This window comes from Lontra canadensis, unplaced genomic scaffold (genome assembly GCF_010015895.1).
Source record: "Lontra canadensis isolate GAN:19392208 unplaced genomic scaffold, GSC_riverotter_1.0 scaffold9, whole genome shotgun sequence".
NCBI classification, from domain to species: Eukaryota; Metazoa; Chordata; class Mammalia; order Carnivora; family Mustelidae; genus Lontra; species Lontra canadensis.
The window spans coordinates 14,284,140-14,304,338 of record NW_022631003.1 but is presented as its reverse complement, the minus strand read 5'-3'; the positions used below and the strand labels follow the sequence as shown (position 1 = coordinate 14,304,338).

Sequence of the window (20,199 nt, the reverse complement as noted above, 5' to 3'; positions counted from 1 at the left end):
TTTTTCTAAAAGTGCATGTTGGATATAAATTGTCTAAATCATTGCATGTCTGAATACGTCTTTATTTTATGCTCACCTTTGATTAATAGCTCAAGGTTTAAAAGCATACCTTCTCAGAACTTTCAAAGTGCCAAAAAATTTTTTTCTAGGATCTAGTGTTATAAACAGTCTGATACCAAGTGGATTCTCATTCTTTCATAGGAAACCTATTTTTATTTCTCTTGATAAGCTCTTAGGAGCTTCTATTTTTTTTCATAATGTCCTAGGATTTTAAGAGAATTTGTCTAAATCTTTTTATAGTCATCCTGTTTAGGGCTCAATGGGCCCTTTCAATCTGAAAATATTCTTTAGTTTCAGGAATTTACATCAATCATTTCATTATAATTCCTCTCTTTTTTTCTCCTGCTCATGTATTTTTAGGTTGCTGCTGTGTCTTTCTCATTAATCTTCTTCCTATGTATTTACTTTCTTCAAATATGTACCTTTATTTTGTCAACTTTTTCTTTTAATGAATATTTATTTCAGGAGTCCTATTTTTATATTTTAAGAATTCCATGTATTTCCCTTTTGTCCCCTTATCATTATAGATGAGCTTGTTTTATGAATGTAATGTCTTCCTAAATGTTTCTGAGGCTGGTAATCAGAATTTTTTAAAATGTATCTTTATACCCAAATTGCCTCCTCTTTCTTCATGACATTTGCTAGCCCTCAAACATCAGCAGTTATCAATTTACATTTATTAATGAAGAACTAGGTTGCTTAATACAAGTAGCTAGTGTGAGTTAAATAGGTATGTTTTCTGAACCAAATTTTCCTCAGAATGACAGAGCATGGTAACTGGCAGGCTTTATGTGAAGGACTGGAGCTGAGATCAGACAGCAAGGCAAAAGAGCATGTTATACCTACCTATTCCTCACTAACTCCATCTGAAAATGGGGAGGGCTTTCCTCTGAGGGTCATCATTGCAGATCCATAAATTCCTTAAAAGACTGGTTTTCTAGTTTTAGATGAGGAAATAATATTATAATGGAAGGTGGGTGAAGGGGAGGGGACTGACTTTCCCAGATGCTCCATCCTTCAAAAATATCACCTTATTTTCTAAATCCCTTCTTCTTCCTCACGTCCCAAACCACAGAAAATTTGGAGCCTGTTTGTGCCCCATTGCCAGGAAGCATGTGTTCCTCCTCTATTATTCTTATATTTGCTCTGGACTGTAATGTCTGCTTTGGTTTATCTACTTTCCATCTTTCAGAAATTTCTGAAAAATCTCTGGTCTCTTGATACCATTCCTTCCATTTTTAGAACTGCCCTATTTATTTTCATGCTGACATTTGGGATGTAGCTGAGGGAAAAGTTTTTGGCCAGTGTGCCTTGAGCCCCTAATTCTTACACAAAACTTAACACTTGGGAGACGTACATTTAAAACAAATAACATCTACATAAGAATATCATTAGGAATTAATACTCCTGGAAATTGTCTTGATTCTGAGACTTTATAACTAAACTTTCACAGTTTATGAACCAAGTTTACTAAGAAACCATTTAGAAAACAAAGGCAATAAACGAAATTCATTTTTGATCTGTATGAGGTCACCTAGCTTTAGAGAACGGGAGAGACTCAATTCAATCAGAAACTCTGTGGGGTCCTAGATAGTCCCCAGATTGAGTCAATTGGGAATTTTGTCATGCAGAATTTAACAACAGTTTGTCCTTCAGCCTCCAGCTCCCTGGTGCTATTCCTGGATGCCTGCCAGTATCTTCCCCTAGTCTGTCCTTCCCCTAGACTGCAGGCTTCAGGAGAAGGAGGGAGAGGAGGTGGGCATGGAACACCCCTCTTGTTAAAAGAGAAATTGGGAAATTAACAGGTGTGAGAGAATGCTGAACCTCCTTGGAATAGTCCTGGGGCTTACTTCCTGATGTAATATTAAAATGGGAAAAAACATTTTAAAAAATCAAGAGCTCTGGTGAAAGGAAAGGGGTTATCTGAAACATTTCAGGTCCAAAGTAAACATGCAAGATTGATTAATCCAGATCATTAGAAACTAACATTATCCATTCTGGGGCGCCTGGGTGGCTCAGTCGGTTAAGAGTCTGCTTTTGGCCCAGGTCATGATCTCAGGATCCTGGAATAGAGTCCTGCTTCAGGCTCCCTGCACAGGGAGGAGCCTGCTGCTCCCCCACTTGTACTTTATTTGTCAAATAAATAAATAAATCCTTAAAAAAAAAAAAAAAAAAGAAACAGCATCCATTCAATATGGTGTTTTCTTTGCACCAAATACTGTGTACTTGCTGTTGATAAAATGATCAGTAAAGCATTATATATTAACTGCAAAGAATTCATAGTCAGATGGTTATATGCAGATTAACATATAATCACTATTCCATATAGAAAGCATAATGAAAGACATCCATACAGTTTTTATGAACACCAAGAACAGAGGCATCTATCCAATGGCGTGTTGGTAAATGTTCAACAACAGGCTTTCTGGGGCATAGGCTTTGCCAATTTCTATGGCATAAACACTCATGGCAGGTTTCAAGTTGATGTGCAGTAGCACACCTTTATATAGTGTTTCTGCCATACTGAAACACCAGACTTTAAGAGTACAATTAATAAAATGGAGTAAAATAATAACTAGCTAATAGTCAGAAAGTGATGAATTTGGAGTATTTATTACCTTTCTAATATAATTTATTTAATTGTAAGTTCATATAAAATCATGCTTAGTAATAAATGTGCCTCACAACCAGCTCACAAAACTCTTGAAAAACTAGCTATTGGTTTGTAAGGCAGTTCAAGTGGGCTCCAGCAAACAACTACCCACAGCTGAGGGATGGGGAGACAGACATCCTGCAGGATACACATGAGGGTGCAACACCTTAAACAGGTTTATACCCGTTAGGATTGGAAGAAGAACCGTAAAAAAAGGGAAGAGGGAGTAGGAAGAAGAGCTGATGATGCCCAGAAGAACAGCACGCTCCACGTAGCCAAAGCAACACAACTTTATAACCCTGATTTTTAAAGTATGCTCTTGTTAAACAATCACCTTCTGCTTAGCAGGGAGAGGATGGGAGGCATCAGTTGGCCCTCAGTGCCTGGAATGGTAAGGACAGGAAAATAACATGGAAATGAAACATGCTTTCCATCCCTACTGGAACAGTCCTTCTAGTTTATGATATGGTGTTCCATCATGGGGGCAGTGGCAGGGGCGGGGGATGTTTCAGGGAGGACTTACAATGGCTCACTAAAAGGAAGACCCAGTGAAACATCGTAAGTTAGCAGTGGTGCTCATTACTTAACACAGAGCTGGCAGGGGGGGGGGGGGGGGGGGGGGGGGGCAAGGTTTGCTGAGACTCTGGTGGTGTTCTATGGAATATGAGTGATCCAGGAATCCACAAGTGGTTGAGTCAACTGTCGCTTTTAAGCTATATTTTAAAAAACTCTTATCAAAATGTATATACTCAAATATGTTATAACCCATATAGGGCGTTTTTGATTGCAACTGACAGAAAACCTGTCTCTAGTTTAATTTAGATGTTGGGGAAAAACTATCAGCTAATGTCACTAAAGAAGCCTAGGGGTAGAGCTCAAGCTCACTCAAGGTAATTTTGACCAGAGGCTCAAGTAATGGCACTGGGACCCACTGTCTTTTTCTCTTGGCTCCATTCCCATTCTCAGAAGGGCTCTGCCTATGAAGTCACAGGAATGCTAGTCTATTCAATTTCTCCCTCCCAGGTGACTAAAATTCCTGTGCTCGTCTCTGGCCAAAACACATCTGATTCCAAAGGACCAGTTTGGGGTCTCTATGAAGCTGCCTAAATGGTTAGGTCCCCAGCTCCCAAACTCAACTGCACAACACAATCACCCAGGATATTTTTCAAAAATTCCTATGCACACACCCACCCCCAGTCGATTAAATCACAATCTCTGGGGTTGATGCAGGTGTCACCATTTTTTAAAGTTCTTCAGGTGATTCTAATGCAGAGACAAATTTAGAAACCACTGGATTAGGAGCTCCTAAGAATATGAGTTTTTAGAATCTCCTTCTCATTCACTAAGAAAGTTGGTTAGGTTAATTTCCTTAATTCCTTCCTCAAAATCTTTCTTCCTATGCTTTCCCATCTCTGTGATAGAATGTTCCTCTGTTTGCCCAGCTTGGAATCCATCTGTATCCTCTATTTGCATTCTGTTCCCCTCCTCTCGCCCTGCCTTGCCTGACTCCAGGAATCATCCTTTGTCTGCTTTGTATCTTGAAGTTCATCTCTCTGCTGGCTTTTTCCTCGAGACCTTGAAAGACATGCTCCTATCTCTCTTATTCTGTAATACCCTTCCCTATTCCCTGTGGTCTCACCCTCTACTCCTAGGGGCTACTACCCAGCTGGCCTCCCCTCTACTGTCCACCTTACAAGAGTGGGCTGCACTCTCAGCCTTATCTTCTGGCTGTGGACATCACTATTCTCCTGAAACTGTTCTCTCAGAGGTCAGCAATGACCCACTTACAAAAGAGAATGTTTCTTTCTCTCTCTTTCTCACTGTCCCCTTTTTGAAATATTGTCCTAGCTTTGCTTTTTTGGCTATTAGAGCATCCAAATGCTCCTTTCCTCTTTGTTTTTCTTTCTGCCACCTTAGTTAGCTTAAGAAAGCCTTGGAGAAAATGGATATGTGTCCCAAACATATTTTTTTTTCCTATATTTTTATAGGAAATATGTATCAGGAGACTTTAAAGCAACTAAGGCAACAATTTAGAACACAAAAGAAATTCTTTAAAGATGCTCAACACCACCATTTATCAGAGTGAAAATCTGGAAACAAACTAGGGAGATAGGCTAATTATAGTAATCCACACAATAGAATACTATCGACTGACTGTAAATTTTCCTACCACAACAGTGTGTGTTAACGTGCACAAATGGGTAAAATTTTAAGAAGAAAACAGAGAGGCAAAAGGATGTATTGCACACACAACAGAACTTCAACTCTTATTAAAAACCATGCAGAATAAGTTGTAAATCAACTTGGTTGATTTCCCCAAGGTATCCATTGTAACACTAGTAGCATATCTTCAGTGACATTAGACTTCACCTTATTTTATTTTATTTTTATTTTATATTTTTTAAAGATTATTTATTTATTTATTTGATAGATCACAAGTAGGCAGAGAGGCAGGCAGAGAGAGGAAGGGAAGCAGGCTCCCCGCTGAGCAGAGAGCCCATCGTGGGGCTCGATCCCAGGACCCTGAGATCATGACCTGAACTGAAGGCAGAGGCTTTAACCCACTGAGCCACCCAGGCACCCCGAGACTCAACCTTATTTTAAAAAGAATTCAGTTTTGTTTTGAAAATCAAACAGAAAATTTCCTTGGCACAAATTTTAATTACTGTGCTTTTTAAACAACTGAGTCTGAATTATTTTAATAAGAAGTGTTTTCTCATTTTCTCATTGCCCAAAAGCTTGGTCTGAACTGAGGTGGTCACCATTGACTAAGAAATATGAGACCATTTTGTTTTTATTGTTTTTATAATGGCAAGGTCAAAGTGTCTCTTTCCATTTGAAAGGTGAAGTAACATCCTTCAAGAAGCTAAATGTGATAAACATCGGGTTCGTGGCTTTTCCTTTGAATATATGTAGTATTGAAACTGTAATAAAGTAATTACAAAAGAAATGGTGCAAAACTATTTTTTCTGTATATTCATAAGCATAGATTATTAAATTTCAGTTTAACATATCATTCTCATGTATATGTGCAAAACAGTGCCAAGAGACTTAATAAAAGAAAGAATGAAAGAAGGATCTAAACATTGATTGCTACCTTATATTCTGAGAAATTTTCAGAATACTATATTTTGCCTTCTCTCCAAGAGTAGGAGATAACTAGAAATATGTTTTCTGCCAGAATAAATGTAATTTACTAAGATAAAAAATTTTTGAACAAATCAACTGCTGTAGTAAATTAAAATTAAATTATTTTGTTATTGCTAACATGAGCATCAACCATACAAAAGTCTTCACATATGATTTTTAACGTATAGATGGAGAAACCGAGATTCAGTGAGGGCGTTCTCATTTCTGCCACACAAGTAAAAAAAGAAGAGCTGGGGCGGGATCTTGTATCTTCTTACTTCCAAATCAATTCTATTTCCCCTATACCAAATGGAATGCCAAGGGATCAGAGATGCATTGCTTTAGTTGGTTCTCTCTCATGTCTAGATGGACACATATATGGTTCCCATCCACTCCTCTACTCTAGAAAAATCTGGTGGCAAAAATGAATCATTGAGTCTCATTTTCCCCAAATGTACAAGTTAACACATTAGCATGACTATCTGAAATTGGCCTTCCTTTTCCCAGCAACAAACCAGCTTTTTCTTCCTGATCAGCCGCAATTACGTTACAAGGGGATGGACTCTTTTAGTTCATTGGAGGTTATGTGAGGGATAGCCAAATAGCCCCTCAGCAGGACAGGCGCCTCTTACAAGGAGATAAAGCATTTCTAGTATGCAATGCCTATGCAGAAGATGGGGGCGGGGGGAGGGGGAATAAACCTGCAACTACAAGAAGTCTAGCCAGTTTACAAAAGAAAAGGCTGAGACGACTAGGAGTAATATGGTACAAGCCACTGTTCAATGTAAACACTCCAGAGCGCTAGGCCAGGAGGACGGGAAGAATTCCATCGCTCTCACCACCACTAGCAGCACCTGGGGGAGAAGGACAAACCAGAGATCTGGTTCCAGAATTCACCCTTTCCGACAGTTTCTGTGTTTGTGAGAGAAATTTGTCTGTGCTTTAGCAACACCTCAAACTCCAACAAAATAAGCAATTTTATTTTGTGAAACAACTTTTAAGTGCATGGGGTATTTTTTAAATTTTATAGACTGGAATGATAAACTAGCTTTGATAGGGTGAAATGAAGTGGTAGAGGCAAAGGAGAAAGGATATGTTTTCAGGTGAGGTTTGAAAAGGGATGGAAAGTTAATGAGGTGAAGAGATACAGTCAAACTGTTCCAGATGGCAGGATCTGACAGAGGAGGCCAGCGAGGGTTAGCAAAAGAAATGAGGATGGGGAGATGGGAGACTGGGGTCCAGCAGAGAGAGGGCATTCTCAACCTAGATGATAATCAATTCTGAACCACATCACGGAGTGGATGAGGAGCCATTCGAGGAGAATGCTGGAGGAGCTGGGAGACCAGACACAGACAGATGGGCAAGTGCAGAGGGACCTAAACAGAAAATCTGAGGCTATCAGAAGACGAGCAATCATGTCCAGAACAATGACATGAGCCTGATGAATTCCTTGGATTAAAAGAATGTAACAGAAAGGGAAGGGATAAGAAGTCTTTTTCCTTTTCCATCAAACAAAAGAATTAAATGCATTATTGCAGTTGATTGAGATTGCATATGGGAAATGAATTTCTGAATAGGAAAAAAATTAAACACTGGATGAGTGTCAAAGTATCTTGGAGTTTAGAGGGACTCAGAGGTTACCTGAAAAATCCTTTGGAAGACTGTCAGACACGTTGTGAGATTGTTCTTGTTGGGGAGAATTAAGAATGAGATTGCTGGCTGTCTAAGATAGTTGAGTTTCAGTCCTCTCAGGAGACAAGTCCTAGATTAATGTCTGACCTTCCTTTTCAAGCACGATGAGTCTGTGATCGGGGGAAGTGTAAGAAGCAAAGACTGAAGGGAAGAGACTGTGGGTATGATCGGAACAAAGCCTTTTAGTCCTGCTCAGTGTCCATGGCTGAAGTCATGCCCATGGTTGCTCAGGCAGTGGAAGAGAAGAAAGGATACTGAGGTTGGGAGAAGAAATAAGGAAGGAGAGAGAGGCAGAGAGAAAGAAAAGAGAAAGAAAAGAGGCACAGCAGGGAACAGCTGGATGCCAGCCACAAACATCTCACTCAGATACCCAACTGGGATGCAGGTCAACAGGGCTTCCTGTCTAGGAAGCTAATGGGACAGGCCAGAGACAGTGAATTCTAATGCCAGGCCACATGTGTGTTTGGGAAGAGAGAGGAAGGGAAAGCAGGTAGGAAATAAAATGACCCTGAGGCCGTCTATGATTTTGGAATCTGTAGTAAAACGAAGGCAGAGAATTTTGGACATGAGATTTGAGCCAGTAGAGAGAAGACGGGAAGACAAACTGAATGGTGACAAAACACAAAGGGTGACCAGAGCCATGCTCCCGGTGGAATGTCAGTAAATATTCATTGGCTGATGTTGACTTTGGTAGACAGAGGGAAACTGGTGAAAGGAAAATGCCACTGCCAGCGCCGGGGCATGGAAGTTCAGGTCTCTGGGCCCAAACAGGGCCCCTGAGGAGGGAGTAGAGTCACACCCATTACCACCACAGAAAGTGATGCTGAGCACATGAGGCCAACCAGCCTCAAGGAAAAAGAAATGATGAAACCATGACAGGAGAGAATGCACAAAGCCCGTCAAAGCTGAGAAAATACATTCTCTTCTCAGAGAATATATTCACTTCTCTCGAGGCCCGTAGCCCCTGGCGGAGAAAGCAGGACTCTCAGATGTAGCAGCTGTGCAGGTAGACGCCAAGAAGCCTTCCTTTACTCATTCAAGAAACTTCCTCTGTCAGATGTGGCTAGAAAGCTGAGAAAATGTTATTTTTGAATTTGGCTCCAAGGCCAGGTAATCAGCAGACAGTCTCATTCTGCAGGAGAGGACAGGCCTAGTGGCAGAAGACAGCATCTCTTCTCCAGATTTCAATGCTAGGTGGAAAAGAATGCTTTCGACAATATTTGGTCTATGGGGGGCTCAATGTTCCTGTCCTAATGGTAGGGGCAGGCCTTTCAAGTTAAGGTTATTTTCTTCTGGTTCTACCTTTGTAAAGGACCAAGAAGACAAACAAATTGGAAGTTGCTTGAAGGCTTCCTAAGAAAAGAAGACTCGATTCCCAAATCTGAGAAGTGTTAAGTTTGCCTAAAACATGCTCTGATATAATACTGTGGGCCATGCTTCTGTGTAGGATGATCCTTGAAAATTATTCTCAAATAAAGAACTACTCACTTATCATTAAAAATATATTGATTAAAAAATACTTGATACAAACTCAACACCCAAAGAACAAATAATCCAATCAAGAAATGGGCAGAGGACATGAACAGACATTTCTGCAAAGAAGACATCCAGATGGCCAACAGACACATGAAAAAGTGCTCCATATCACTCGGCATCAGGGAAATACAAATCAAAACCACAATGAGATACCACCTCACACCAGTCAGAATGGCTAAAATTAACAAGTCAGGAAACGACATGCTGGTGAGGATGCGGAGAAAAGGCAATACTCCTACACTGTTGGTGGGAATGCAAGCTGGTGCAACCACTCTGGAAGACAGCATGGAGGTTCCTCAAAAAGTTGAAAATAGAGCTACCTTACGACCCAGCAATTGCACTACTGGGTATTTACCCTAAAGATACAAACGTAGTGATCCGAAGGGGCATGTGCACCCAAATGTTTATAGCAGCAATGTCCACAATAGCCAAACTATGGAAGAAGCCTAGATGTCCATCAACAGACGAATGGATAAAGAAGATGAGGTGTATATATATATATATAGGAATACTATGCAGCCATCAAAAGAAATGAAATCTTGCCATTTGCAACAACGTGGATGGAACTAGAGGGTATTATGCTTAGCGAAATAAGTCAATCAGAGAAAGACAGCTATCATATGATCTCCCTGATATGAGGAAGTAGAGATGCAATGTGGGGGGTTTGGGGGGTAGGAAAAGAATAAATGAAACAGGATGGGATTGGGAGGGAGACAAACCATAAGAGACTCTTACTGTCACAAAACAAACTGAGGGTGACCGGGGGGGGGGGAGGGGGGTAGGGAGAGGGTGGTGGGGTTATGGACATTGGGGAGGGTGTGTGCTATGGTGAGTGCTGTGAAGTGTGTAAACCTGGCGATTCACAGACCTGTACCCCTGGGGCTAATAATACATTATATGTTTATAAAAAAATTAAAAATTTTAAAAAAACTCTTGATACACCTATAAAAATCCCCGCCTAGGACTCTAGCGCAAAAAATGGCAGTCCCTGGCACACACAGTAGGCACTCAACAGGTATCTGCTACATGGACAATAGAGAGGTAAATGAAGAAGCTAAAAAACAAGTCAGCTACAAAGAGTGTAGTATGTGTAGAAAACAGTTTTCCTTTTATTGCACCCTTTTCTCCTTAAGAGAATTAAAAAAGATACTGCAATTACCATTGCAATTGTGGGCTACATGAAGCAAGGTTGTTTTGGAAACATGAAGCTCATCTCCCCTGCCCCGCCCAAGATCTGGATAAGGTTCTAGCCACCAGGGGTCTAGTAAAGAACTTGAAACATTTGCTAAGCTCTCATGGATAATTCACAAGTCCCACCCATTTCAACTACGCAAATCCTATTCATTTTACCAAACATTACTCTGAGCCTACTACACTGTACTAAGTATCTGGAGGAGGTGTATTAGTGGCAGTCCTCAGTGAGTGTAAACAATACACAGGTTTTGGGGGTGGAGGTTGAGGGTGTGGGAACTGTGTGGCCAGCAAAGAAGGAAACTTCATCTCAGTGCAAATCCACAATCATATCTGCACCCCCCACACACAAAAAAACCCAAAGGAGGACCATTAAGATGACAATTCCTTATATTTCTTGGTTTTATTAGAACAGACTAAGAAAAAGAGCACCACAGGTAGGGGCGGGGTTCAAAGAACTCAATGAACAACAGGTAGCCTTGGTGGGCCTTGAACCTGGTGTGATTGAACTGTGAGTGGATAACAAGGAAAGGCACTGCCCCACTCAGGCATATCCCTGCCAACGTTCCAACATCCAGTCAGACATGCAGAGGAGTCAAATTATGGTAAATTGTTTCCATATATAGATTTTATTTTAGTCATCAATTGACAGTCTTAAGCTAAGTACTGAATAGAAAACAGCAGATATAAAGATTTTGGGGGGAAACGAAATGGCAACTACAAAGAAGGCGCTAATACTTTCTTCATTTTTCTAGATTTTTAGCAACTGCCTTAATAAACATTTAAATCCCCTTTCACTGCAGGGGACCAATGCTTCCAAAAGACTCAGAGAACTGGTAAAAGTTTAAAAAAATATTTGTAATAACATTGTTTGGGTCCACTCTCATTTTTAATATGTAGGACTTATAAAAGAATTTCTGATACACATGAGTAAAAATTATTGTTCCATGATTATCGTGTAAGAAGAGCATCAACTTCTCAACATCAAGATAGGTAAATGCTAAAATCAGCTAAGAAAAGAACTTTTCAGAATAAGAGTCCTTTCTTTAAAAATCTTAGCCAAAACCATAACATGAAGGATAGTCTTTTAATAGTGATTCATAAACAGAAATTGTGCATTTATACCAATTGCCAAGGATACCGTCAAAACAGAATTTACAACCCCATGCTAACAGCCTAATTTAAAATGGATAGTCTTTCTTATATTTTCCCCAAAGTACCTTTTAAAAGACTTGCTCTGCTATCCAAACAACTTGCAAATGCATTGGGTAAGTTGCGCTAGAGTATTTATTTTCTTTCCTGTTATTGGCTCAAGATCTATTTCTCACTATTTGCTTTGTGCTCATTCTTCTGCCAAATAAAATATTAATTGCATTTTTAGCTGCACTGCTGGTGATCAAAGAACTCTGATATGTCAAGCTAAACTGGTAGAAATAGCATCCATTACCATATTTATAGGTTCAGAGCTCCTACATAATTACACCCATTAATTACTTGACAGTACTCTATATTACAAGCTAAAAAAGAAAGACATTTGCAGGTACACCAATGAGTAAGGTGTTGTTTTTTTTTAAATAATAAATTCTCTCTAAAGAAGATCCTATCTAAAGGAAAGAAAGCAAGAGGGCTCTCATATCTATACGTAGCTAAGGGAGAATTTTTAAGCATTCACTAACTTTGGAACAGAAGGCACACAAAGTAAAATGAGATGGCACAGATAGAGGGATTTCCAAGAAAAGCATAATTTAACTGTTTCAGAGAGATTTAATTAATATTTTAGAGTTCTAAGAGAGATAATCTCGAGCCAGCAATTCTTCATGATAAGCTACAGAGCAATGATTTTTACTTTCAAATAAACTTCTTCAAATATCACCTCAGACCAGAGCATTTCAAATTACCTACACTTCTGAACATGCACTTCTAACACATAAAACCAAAATAAAGCTGTCCTCAGATAAAGCTCATGAGATGTTGGAAATTAATCAAATAAACAATGATTCTGTAGATTCCCCAGCTGTGCGAGTCCTGAAGCTGACAGCTGCGTTTAGCACATGTATGAGGCAAAGGACGGTAACACACACTTGACTTCTCTTGACCAGTTAATCAGTATGCAAAATGACGGTTTCTCAAAATAACTTCAGCACCGGACCCCAACACATTTTCTTTTCAGCAATGACTGAAGTCGTTAAGAAGAAAAAAAAGAAAAAGAAAGAAAGAAAGAAAAGAAAAGAAAAAGAAAAAGAAAAAAAAAAGAAAAAGAAAAAGATAAAAACCCCACACAAGCCTAATCTCAGCACGAACACAACCAGGATGGAAGGACAAAAAGCAAAGCCGACTCTACCTGTACGTCTATTTATACATATTTCACGGAATTCTTTGTTGCCTGACAATAAATCGTAAAGGCAGTCATATCTGAAAGTAAAAACCGTTAAACTGTGTTTCTAGGCGACTGCAACAGACTCGAAGAGTGAATAACAAGGAAATCACGGTACCTTTAGTAAGTCGTCTCAGAATTTGACAACGGCATTTAAAAGAGACAGCTATCATTCTTGCTCACTGCTTTCTGTGGCAAAGTGTACTCAGGGCTCTGCTCTGGTGGCCGCAGAGGCAGCAGCATATGAATTCCTTGCGCACATACCAGGAGAAAGGTAGTCCCAGTGGGGAGTGACAAAGCTTAATTCCTCTTGGCTGATGCAGAGGTCCGCTACATGTCATCTGGCAAAGCTGTGTCATTCACAACTACTACCACCCCTGCCCGCCACAGCCTCCTCCCCACTGCACAATCACAATGGCTTAGAAAGTGAGGCTGTTTCGATAGCAACAAAGCACCAAATTGTGGAAAACAGGGACAACGCTGGGAGAGGAGCCGTTCCATAAATCTAATACTAAGCGCCGAGCAATGCATTCAGTTTGAGGCAAAGGGCTACGTATTCCAGCCGTTTCACTGACCCCAGCTTCCTCTCATCTCAGCATCAAGTCAGCGTGCTTTATGTGTCTCATTTAACTGGAAATGGTAGTGAAATGCTTGCACCCACACTTCACAAAGAAACGCATATATCATCTACTATGTTTTCGCAACAAGAATGGAAGGCACAAGGGAGAGAGGCAATTTATCTCTGGGATTCAGGACAAAATAGAAGGGAAACAGCCCTATCACAGAGTCAGAAAGACCTATCTGGCACTTTGCAAATCCGTGAGGGGCCAAGGCAGTCTAGGTTTGGAGACGAAATGCAAGAAGGGGTAAGGGAAAGGGCTCAGGCAAGGGGACCATCAGGCAGATGGAGACCCAGCCCCCTTAATTACCCTTTCCAAAAAAAAAAAAAAAAATTGGCTGGAAAGCAACACAGTCAAGACTGTTCCTAAAGATACCAAGAATAAATGCAAACAAGGCCAAGTACTTCTATTTTTAATGTACTTTATTATCCTGTTTCCCAAACAGCCCTCCCCCAAACCATTCTTTTAATTATGCAAATAAAACAGTCTTGCGACATTGCAGATATCTGTCAGTATCTCTGCTTCAGTGGAGTGAAGAGGAAATTAACAAACCCTTCACAATCCATTCACAAAATGACAAGAAGGCGGAGCACATTTCTTCATCTGCTTACACCAGCCTACTCACCAGAGTCAATACAAACTAACATTTGGTATGGAATTTTCATCAAAATCCAAGAAGCTCCGGCAGGAGTTAATACAAACATTCAGAACCCCTCCAGAAAAATCACAGTTGGCCAGGAACTTAAAACAACAACAACAACAACAATTAATCAAAATAAAAAGATATACAATTGTCCAAACTATTTGATTAATATTTCTAGGACTAAATGAATTATTCATACAGTGTTATTTCCTACCCCCAAGGCTGGGAAAAAAACAAACAAACAAACCCTATCAAACTGGTTTCTAAAATAACTTCCAATAACCCAAATTTAGTCATAGAGCTTTCTCCTCTTCATTCATAAATTCCATATTAAGTCAAACAATTTCAACCTACTGATATTGAAATGAATATGCTTTCTATTTGGGGTCTAATAGAAAAATAATTTGTGTAAAAAGTAGCTGAATATCATAAGCATTTACTTTAAAGGTTTTGAAAAGAACACAATTCCCTTACCAAAGACAGTCTCGCTAAAGCAGTCAGCTGCCACTAATCAATAGGAAAGTACATTAAATAGATTGTATTATAGAATCGAATTTTTATAACTGTTCCAATTAGCATAAATCTGTTTTTGCATTTCAACCCATCTCATTTTCATCTTTATTAGGTCATCCCTAGTAATCTTTTAGCTTCCTTGATATTTTTTTTGCCTTAATAGAAATGTACCTTAGTGCTAGAGAATTGGGTTATTAACCAAAGCGAGATAAATATTTATAGTTAGCTCTTTAAAAGATCCTTCCCTAAATTTCACATCTTTCTTTAAATCAGTACTCAGAATATGCAGTCGTCAAATAGCGTTAGTAAAATCTTGCCCGTGGACTAGCACCACTCCAGACCATTTTATTAATATCTATTCAGATAAAACTCAGAATCATACAGGAATCTCTTGCCCCCCTGCTGTTATGCTTACTCAGATCTAATTTGCTTCCTCCTTAAGGCTAAAGTGATCAAATATTTCCTCTTTTACTAGCATGCTCAATTCTTTTTTCAATGCTCTGTCTTCTGGTCCTAAGAAAGATCCTCAGAACTACTAAAATACCCTATTTTCCTGGCAGTAGAAAAAACCCTATCCTGGAGCCGCTTGAAAGGTTCCTGGAGGTTCAAATTAGGAGAATTTTTTTTTTTTTTTCTCTTTGGAAATTATGGCTGCCAATCCATATATATCCTATTAGCCAGCTCAGGCTGAGCTCCAGGAATCTTACAGAAATAGAACCATCTTGGAGTGACCCTTTTCTAGGAAATGAAGGAATCTGCCATGTGTTCCGACCTCCTTCCATTTTTGGTCTCTCTGGTCCTCAGAGATTTCCCCAGGAGCCATTCCCAGCTCTTCCTTCTTATCCGAAGCCCTTCCTCCTCTCTTCACCTGACTCCAGCCTAGACTACATCCCGGACTCTAATGCTGACAGAACGGCTTCTAGCAGGCAAGCTTTTTCTATCTCACAGTTCACGGGCCCATAGGACAGAGGTCCCAAGAAGGCGAGGCAACTGAACCACAGCCTACTAACGTAAGTCTCCCTTGGACCAAGAAACCTACATTTCCCAGCCACCAGTTTAATATAAGTATTTGTCGGTGGAACCCTATAATCAACTGTGTCGATTATGGTGGCTCGGTGGGGGTCTAGATAACACAAACTTAACAGCATGCTCTTGGAGGGTCACCAAGTGGGGACTGTAGAGATACAAAGCAGTCAAAATGGTAGAAACTATTTTTCTGACTAAGATCCAAAGTGATCTGGAAAAGAGTTGATGAAGTTTAACTTTTTTTTTTTTTTTTTAATCTCAGTATATAAAAACATGTGCTTACTGGATCCAGGGCTGATTACTCCCTTAAAATGACAATTCTTATTTCACGGTTTCTTTATAATACTAGTTTTCCAGGCCCCTGGGTGGCTCAGTCAGTTAAGCATCTGACTCCTGATTTTGGCTCAGGTAATGATCTCAGGGTTTTAAGATCCAGGCCCATGTGGGTCTCCACACTCATTGGGGGAATCTGCTTGAGATTCTCTCTCCCTCTCCATCTGCTCTTCCCTGCCCCCTCCCTCTGTAAATAAATAAATAAATAAGATTTCCTAAGTGTGTGTGTGTTTACAAAGCACTGTCATACACAATGTTTCACTGGCATGACTCTGGTGTGGGGTTTTGTTCCTGGTAAGGAACCTGGTTCTCAGAGAGAGAATTCTTCATCAAAGTCACTCAGCCAGTAAGTTGCAAAGAACAGGAAAGGTCCAAGGCTTTTCACCTGGACCGAATATTCTTTCTACGCTTTACCTTTTCACTGTGTCACTTCTCCACTGATAGAAACTGTTATCTTGATTACAGGGGGAGAATCCAATGAACAAAGAACGTTTCCGTGCAGTTACATTTTACAGTCTACCACTTCGAGCTCCCCTTCTCCCCTGCCCCTACCCACGCCCCTCTTAGGTCCTGCTAGTGTGTCCACAACCACGGTGACTGAAAGGACCCAGAAACTGGAGGTGGTTAAGACCACTTCCTCCAGGTTCCAGACCATTATGACCCAAGTGTTTACCAGAAGAGTCCATTCTGACTGGGTGGTATCTTTGTCATATTTGTTTTTAAATATTTTCGTATCACTGCCAGTGACAGTCTGGTATAAATTTCATAATGGATGGAGAATGGAAGTGTGGACCAAAACCAAACCAAAACAAAACAAAACAACATTTCAGACTGGCTTAGGATTCATATATACATATATATATATATAATTTATATATTATATATCATATATTTATAAAATTTATTTATATATAAATATATAAAATAAATACACTTATAAACATAAATATATGATAAATATATAATAACCATATATAATATATTTATATATTATATAACATATATTGTATATAATAAATATAAATATATATAACATATATTTATATATTATATATAAAATAATAAATATAAATATAATATGTATATAATTTATTTTTAAGTAGGCTTCATGCCTAACATGGGGCTTGAACTCATGACCCTGAGATCAAGAGTTGCATGCTCCACTGACTGAGCCAGCCGGGTACACCTCCAACATATTTTCAAAACTATTCTGGAGCACTATCAACAATGGGAACAACCCCGTCTGCCACAGAGATGATCTTTCTCTGCTAATTCTTCTCATCTCCTTGATGCTTCTCTATTGGACTCTCTTTCTTTGTAAAATCTCCAGCCCCCAGAATAAACACTGCTGCTTGCGATTCTTCTGATTCATAATAAATCATAAGCCACAAGTTTTCTGCCATATACCTCTACCTGGAAAATTCATTTATTTTATTTATTTTTAGGATTTTATTTATTTATTTGAGGGGTGGGGAGAGAGAGCATGAACAGGGGGAGGGGCAGAGGGACAGGGACAAGCAGACTCCCTGCTGACTGGGGAGCATCGTGTAGGGCTCTACCCCAGGACCTGGGAAGACAACCTGAACCGAAGTCAGACACTTAACTTACAGAGCCACCCAGGTACCCTAGGAAGTTCATTACACACACACACACACACACACACACACACACACACAAAATGGGGTCAACTCCACAAATAAATACCCTGCTATTTTATATCATTAGAATCAATTTGATTAAAGTACTAATGTAATGTGTACCTTCTTATTCATGTCGGCTGATTTTGTAAATCTGTTACAAAATATACTTGATAGATCCCACTGGTTTGAGTATTGGGCTCTTACCTTTCTTTTTCTTCTAATGCAGCTGATTCTAAATGTTTAGCATGGCGAGGTCATTATTTAGATAGCACAGGATATCTTGAATTTGCTAGTATTGAATCAGTATACTGACTTTTCCCCCCTCACACTTGGTAACTGTTAGGCATCTCCCAAGTCTTGAGGGGATTTTAGAAAATGGTGTTCTTGGAGGTTTCAGAATGTGAGGAGAACCTCCTTTTCAGCTACTTATGGATAATCTCACTATTTCATGCTTAGCTTATGACAATCAGTTGTTTTTCGTTTCCTTTTCAATGGTGTTTAAAGTCACTATGATCCTCACACACATTCTAATTCTCGTGACCACTGTCTGCCACTGAATTCACAGAGTGTGTCGGCGTGAGACCAAACTCTCGGATGGGGCTCCGCACGGAACCCGTCCATGCCGAGCTACCGCTGAGGACCACTGAGAAGCCAGCAAAGCCAGACCTTATGTGCAGAGAGAGGTTCCAAGGGTGTGGAGATTTGGTGTAATTGCCCAAGACAGGATTTATTAGGCATTTTTTACAAATATTTTATGAGAAAATATTTGTGTGGAAGTAATGATGCCCTTTAGGAAGTGTCATTAGGATATACTGTGGCAAATCCAGGGTGATTAAGAAGCACTTAGTGGCTGTGAGCCTCTGGTGGGCCTGCCTTCAGAGGGAGGGTGTAATGCACGCTGTGTGGGATTTGTTGATCTGCTCACGGCTCTAATGCTCTTCACGAGGCCAAGGCAAGAAGTTTGCCTCCACCTCACAAGAGAAGGCCAGGAAAGCTCCCACCAAGGTAACAACCTTAGAAATTTGTCAGCTGAAAGCATCTGTGGGAAATGGTAAAGAATGGAGTATGGATTATGGAGAAAATGAGAAATAGAGCACACAAGAAAACGTGCCAGAAATCAGCCCCATAAGACAGCAGGTTAAACTGACTAGTTACCATGGCCCCATGGAGAGAGAAGATGGTATAGTGGTCAAAAGTCCAGGCTTTAGGGGGCGCGTGGGTGGCTCAGTGGGTTAAAGCCTCTGCCTTCGGCTCAGGTCATGATCTCAGGGTCCTGGGATGGAGCCCTGCATCAGGCTCTCTGCTTAGCAGGGAGCCTGCTTCTCCCCTCTCTCTCTCTCTGTCTGCCTTTCTGCCTACTTGTGATCTCTGTCTGTCAAATAAATAAATAAATAAATATCTTAAAAAACAAAAACAAAAACAAAAACAAAAAAAACCCCAGGCTTTAGAATTAAATTGACCGGCTTTGATCCTGCTTTTCCCACTAAATGGCTGTGTGACCTTGAGCAAGTTAGGGAACCTCTCTGCTCTTCATTTGTAAAATGGTGAAAATCTTTTCTTGGCTTGTTTTCATAATTCACTGAATTATTTGTGTAAAGTGCCTAGAACAGAGAATAGGAAAACAATTTCACTAATCACTATGTATTTGGTAGAGAATACAGTTATATCATCTGGCATTTGGTTACAGGGCCCAGACTCTTGAGGTAGGGCTAGGATTAAGAATCAAAATCATTTGTTTTCCAAGAAGTCTTCCATGATTGCAATGGCATGAGATAATCTCCCCTCAACTCCTAAAATGTTTCCTGCCCTCATGTATTTTCCTTTCCTGTTCCTGAATGATGGCATTGCCTCAAGTACCGTCAGAGCACCTTACCCCCTTCTGCCACACTGAATTTACTCCAGGTTCCAGCAGCCACCTCTCTGCTTTGACTCTCAAATCTTGGTCTACGACTCAATCTTGCTCTCATTCCAAACCACATTCCCTGGTCCTTGATTCCCAGATCTGTGTCACCGCCCATGGCCATCTCAGATTAGCCAGGAACCCAATCTAGCCCCTCACTTTGTCCCCAGCAAGATGCCTTTTCCTCCTTCATGCACTTGCTGACATCAACACCCTCTTCCTCAGCAGTCAGTTCCTTTCAAGTCTTTCTTTAAAACCCCTCTCAACACTCTCCCATTCTGACCATGAGCATCTAGTTGAAAGCTCCATAGTTGCTGTTACACAGGAGTTTTTCTTACAAACATTTATTAACTGTTCTGTCCTAGGCATTAGGGCACTGGACCCCACCTGGGTATTCTAGCTGACTCATCCCATAATTAGTGGCCAACACTTGTCAAAATTTTTACTCATATCTGAGTAGTTCTTTGGGGGCAGGATTACTCTTCAAATTTTGCAATACTAGTCAAATTTTGAGGTTTTTTAAATGGCAAAATTAAAGGGTACTTAATATAAATAATCTCATGCCTTAGGACAACAGATAGCCCAGGATATTCAAATACTTTGACTATAATTTGAAGATCACCTAGAGGTAAGCATGTTATTTGAACAATGAAGAAAGGTGGACTATGTCATACAAAAAAGCTTCTGCCCAGCAAAGGAAACCACCCAGAAAATGAGAAGGCAAACTACTGAATGAGAGAAAATATTTGCAAATCATATATCTGATAAGGGGATAATACCCAAAATATATAAAGCACTCACACAACTCAATAGCAAAAAAAAAAAAAAAAAAAAAAAATCTGACTAAGAATAAGTAGAGGATCTGAATAGACATTTGCAAAGAAGATAC

General features: G+C 39.9%; 1 protein-coding gene across 4 annotated transcripts in view; it reads right to left on the bottom strand.

The window, feature by feature from the left end:
- Nucleotides 1–20,199, bottom strand: part of GRIP1 (glutamate receptor interacting protein 1) — a 663,043-nt gene that overhangs the window by 248,738 nt on the left and 394,106 nt on the right. For 2 of the 4 annotated variants that reach the window (XM_032854883.1, XM_032854885.1), the window contains exon 1: nt 12,754–13,028. The exons of the other annotated variants lie outside the window; for them this stretch is intronic. In XM_032854883.1, the coding sequence (XP_032710774.1) occupies nt 12,754–12,808 (55 nt within the window). In that variant the 5' untranslated portion in view covers nt 12,809–13,028. Of the gene's footprint in view, nt 1–12,753; nt 13,029–20,199 lie in introns of those variants that run through there. 4 annotated transcript variants of the gene reach the window in all.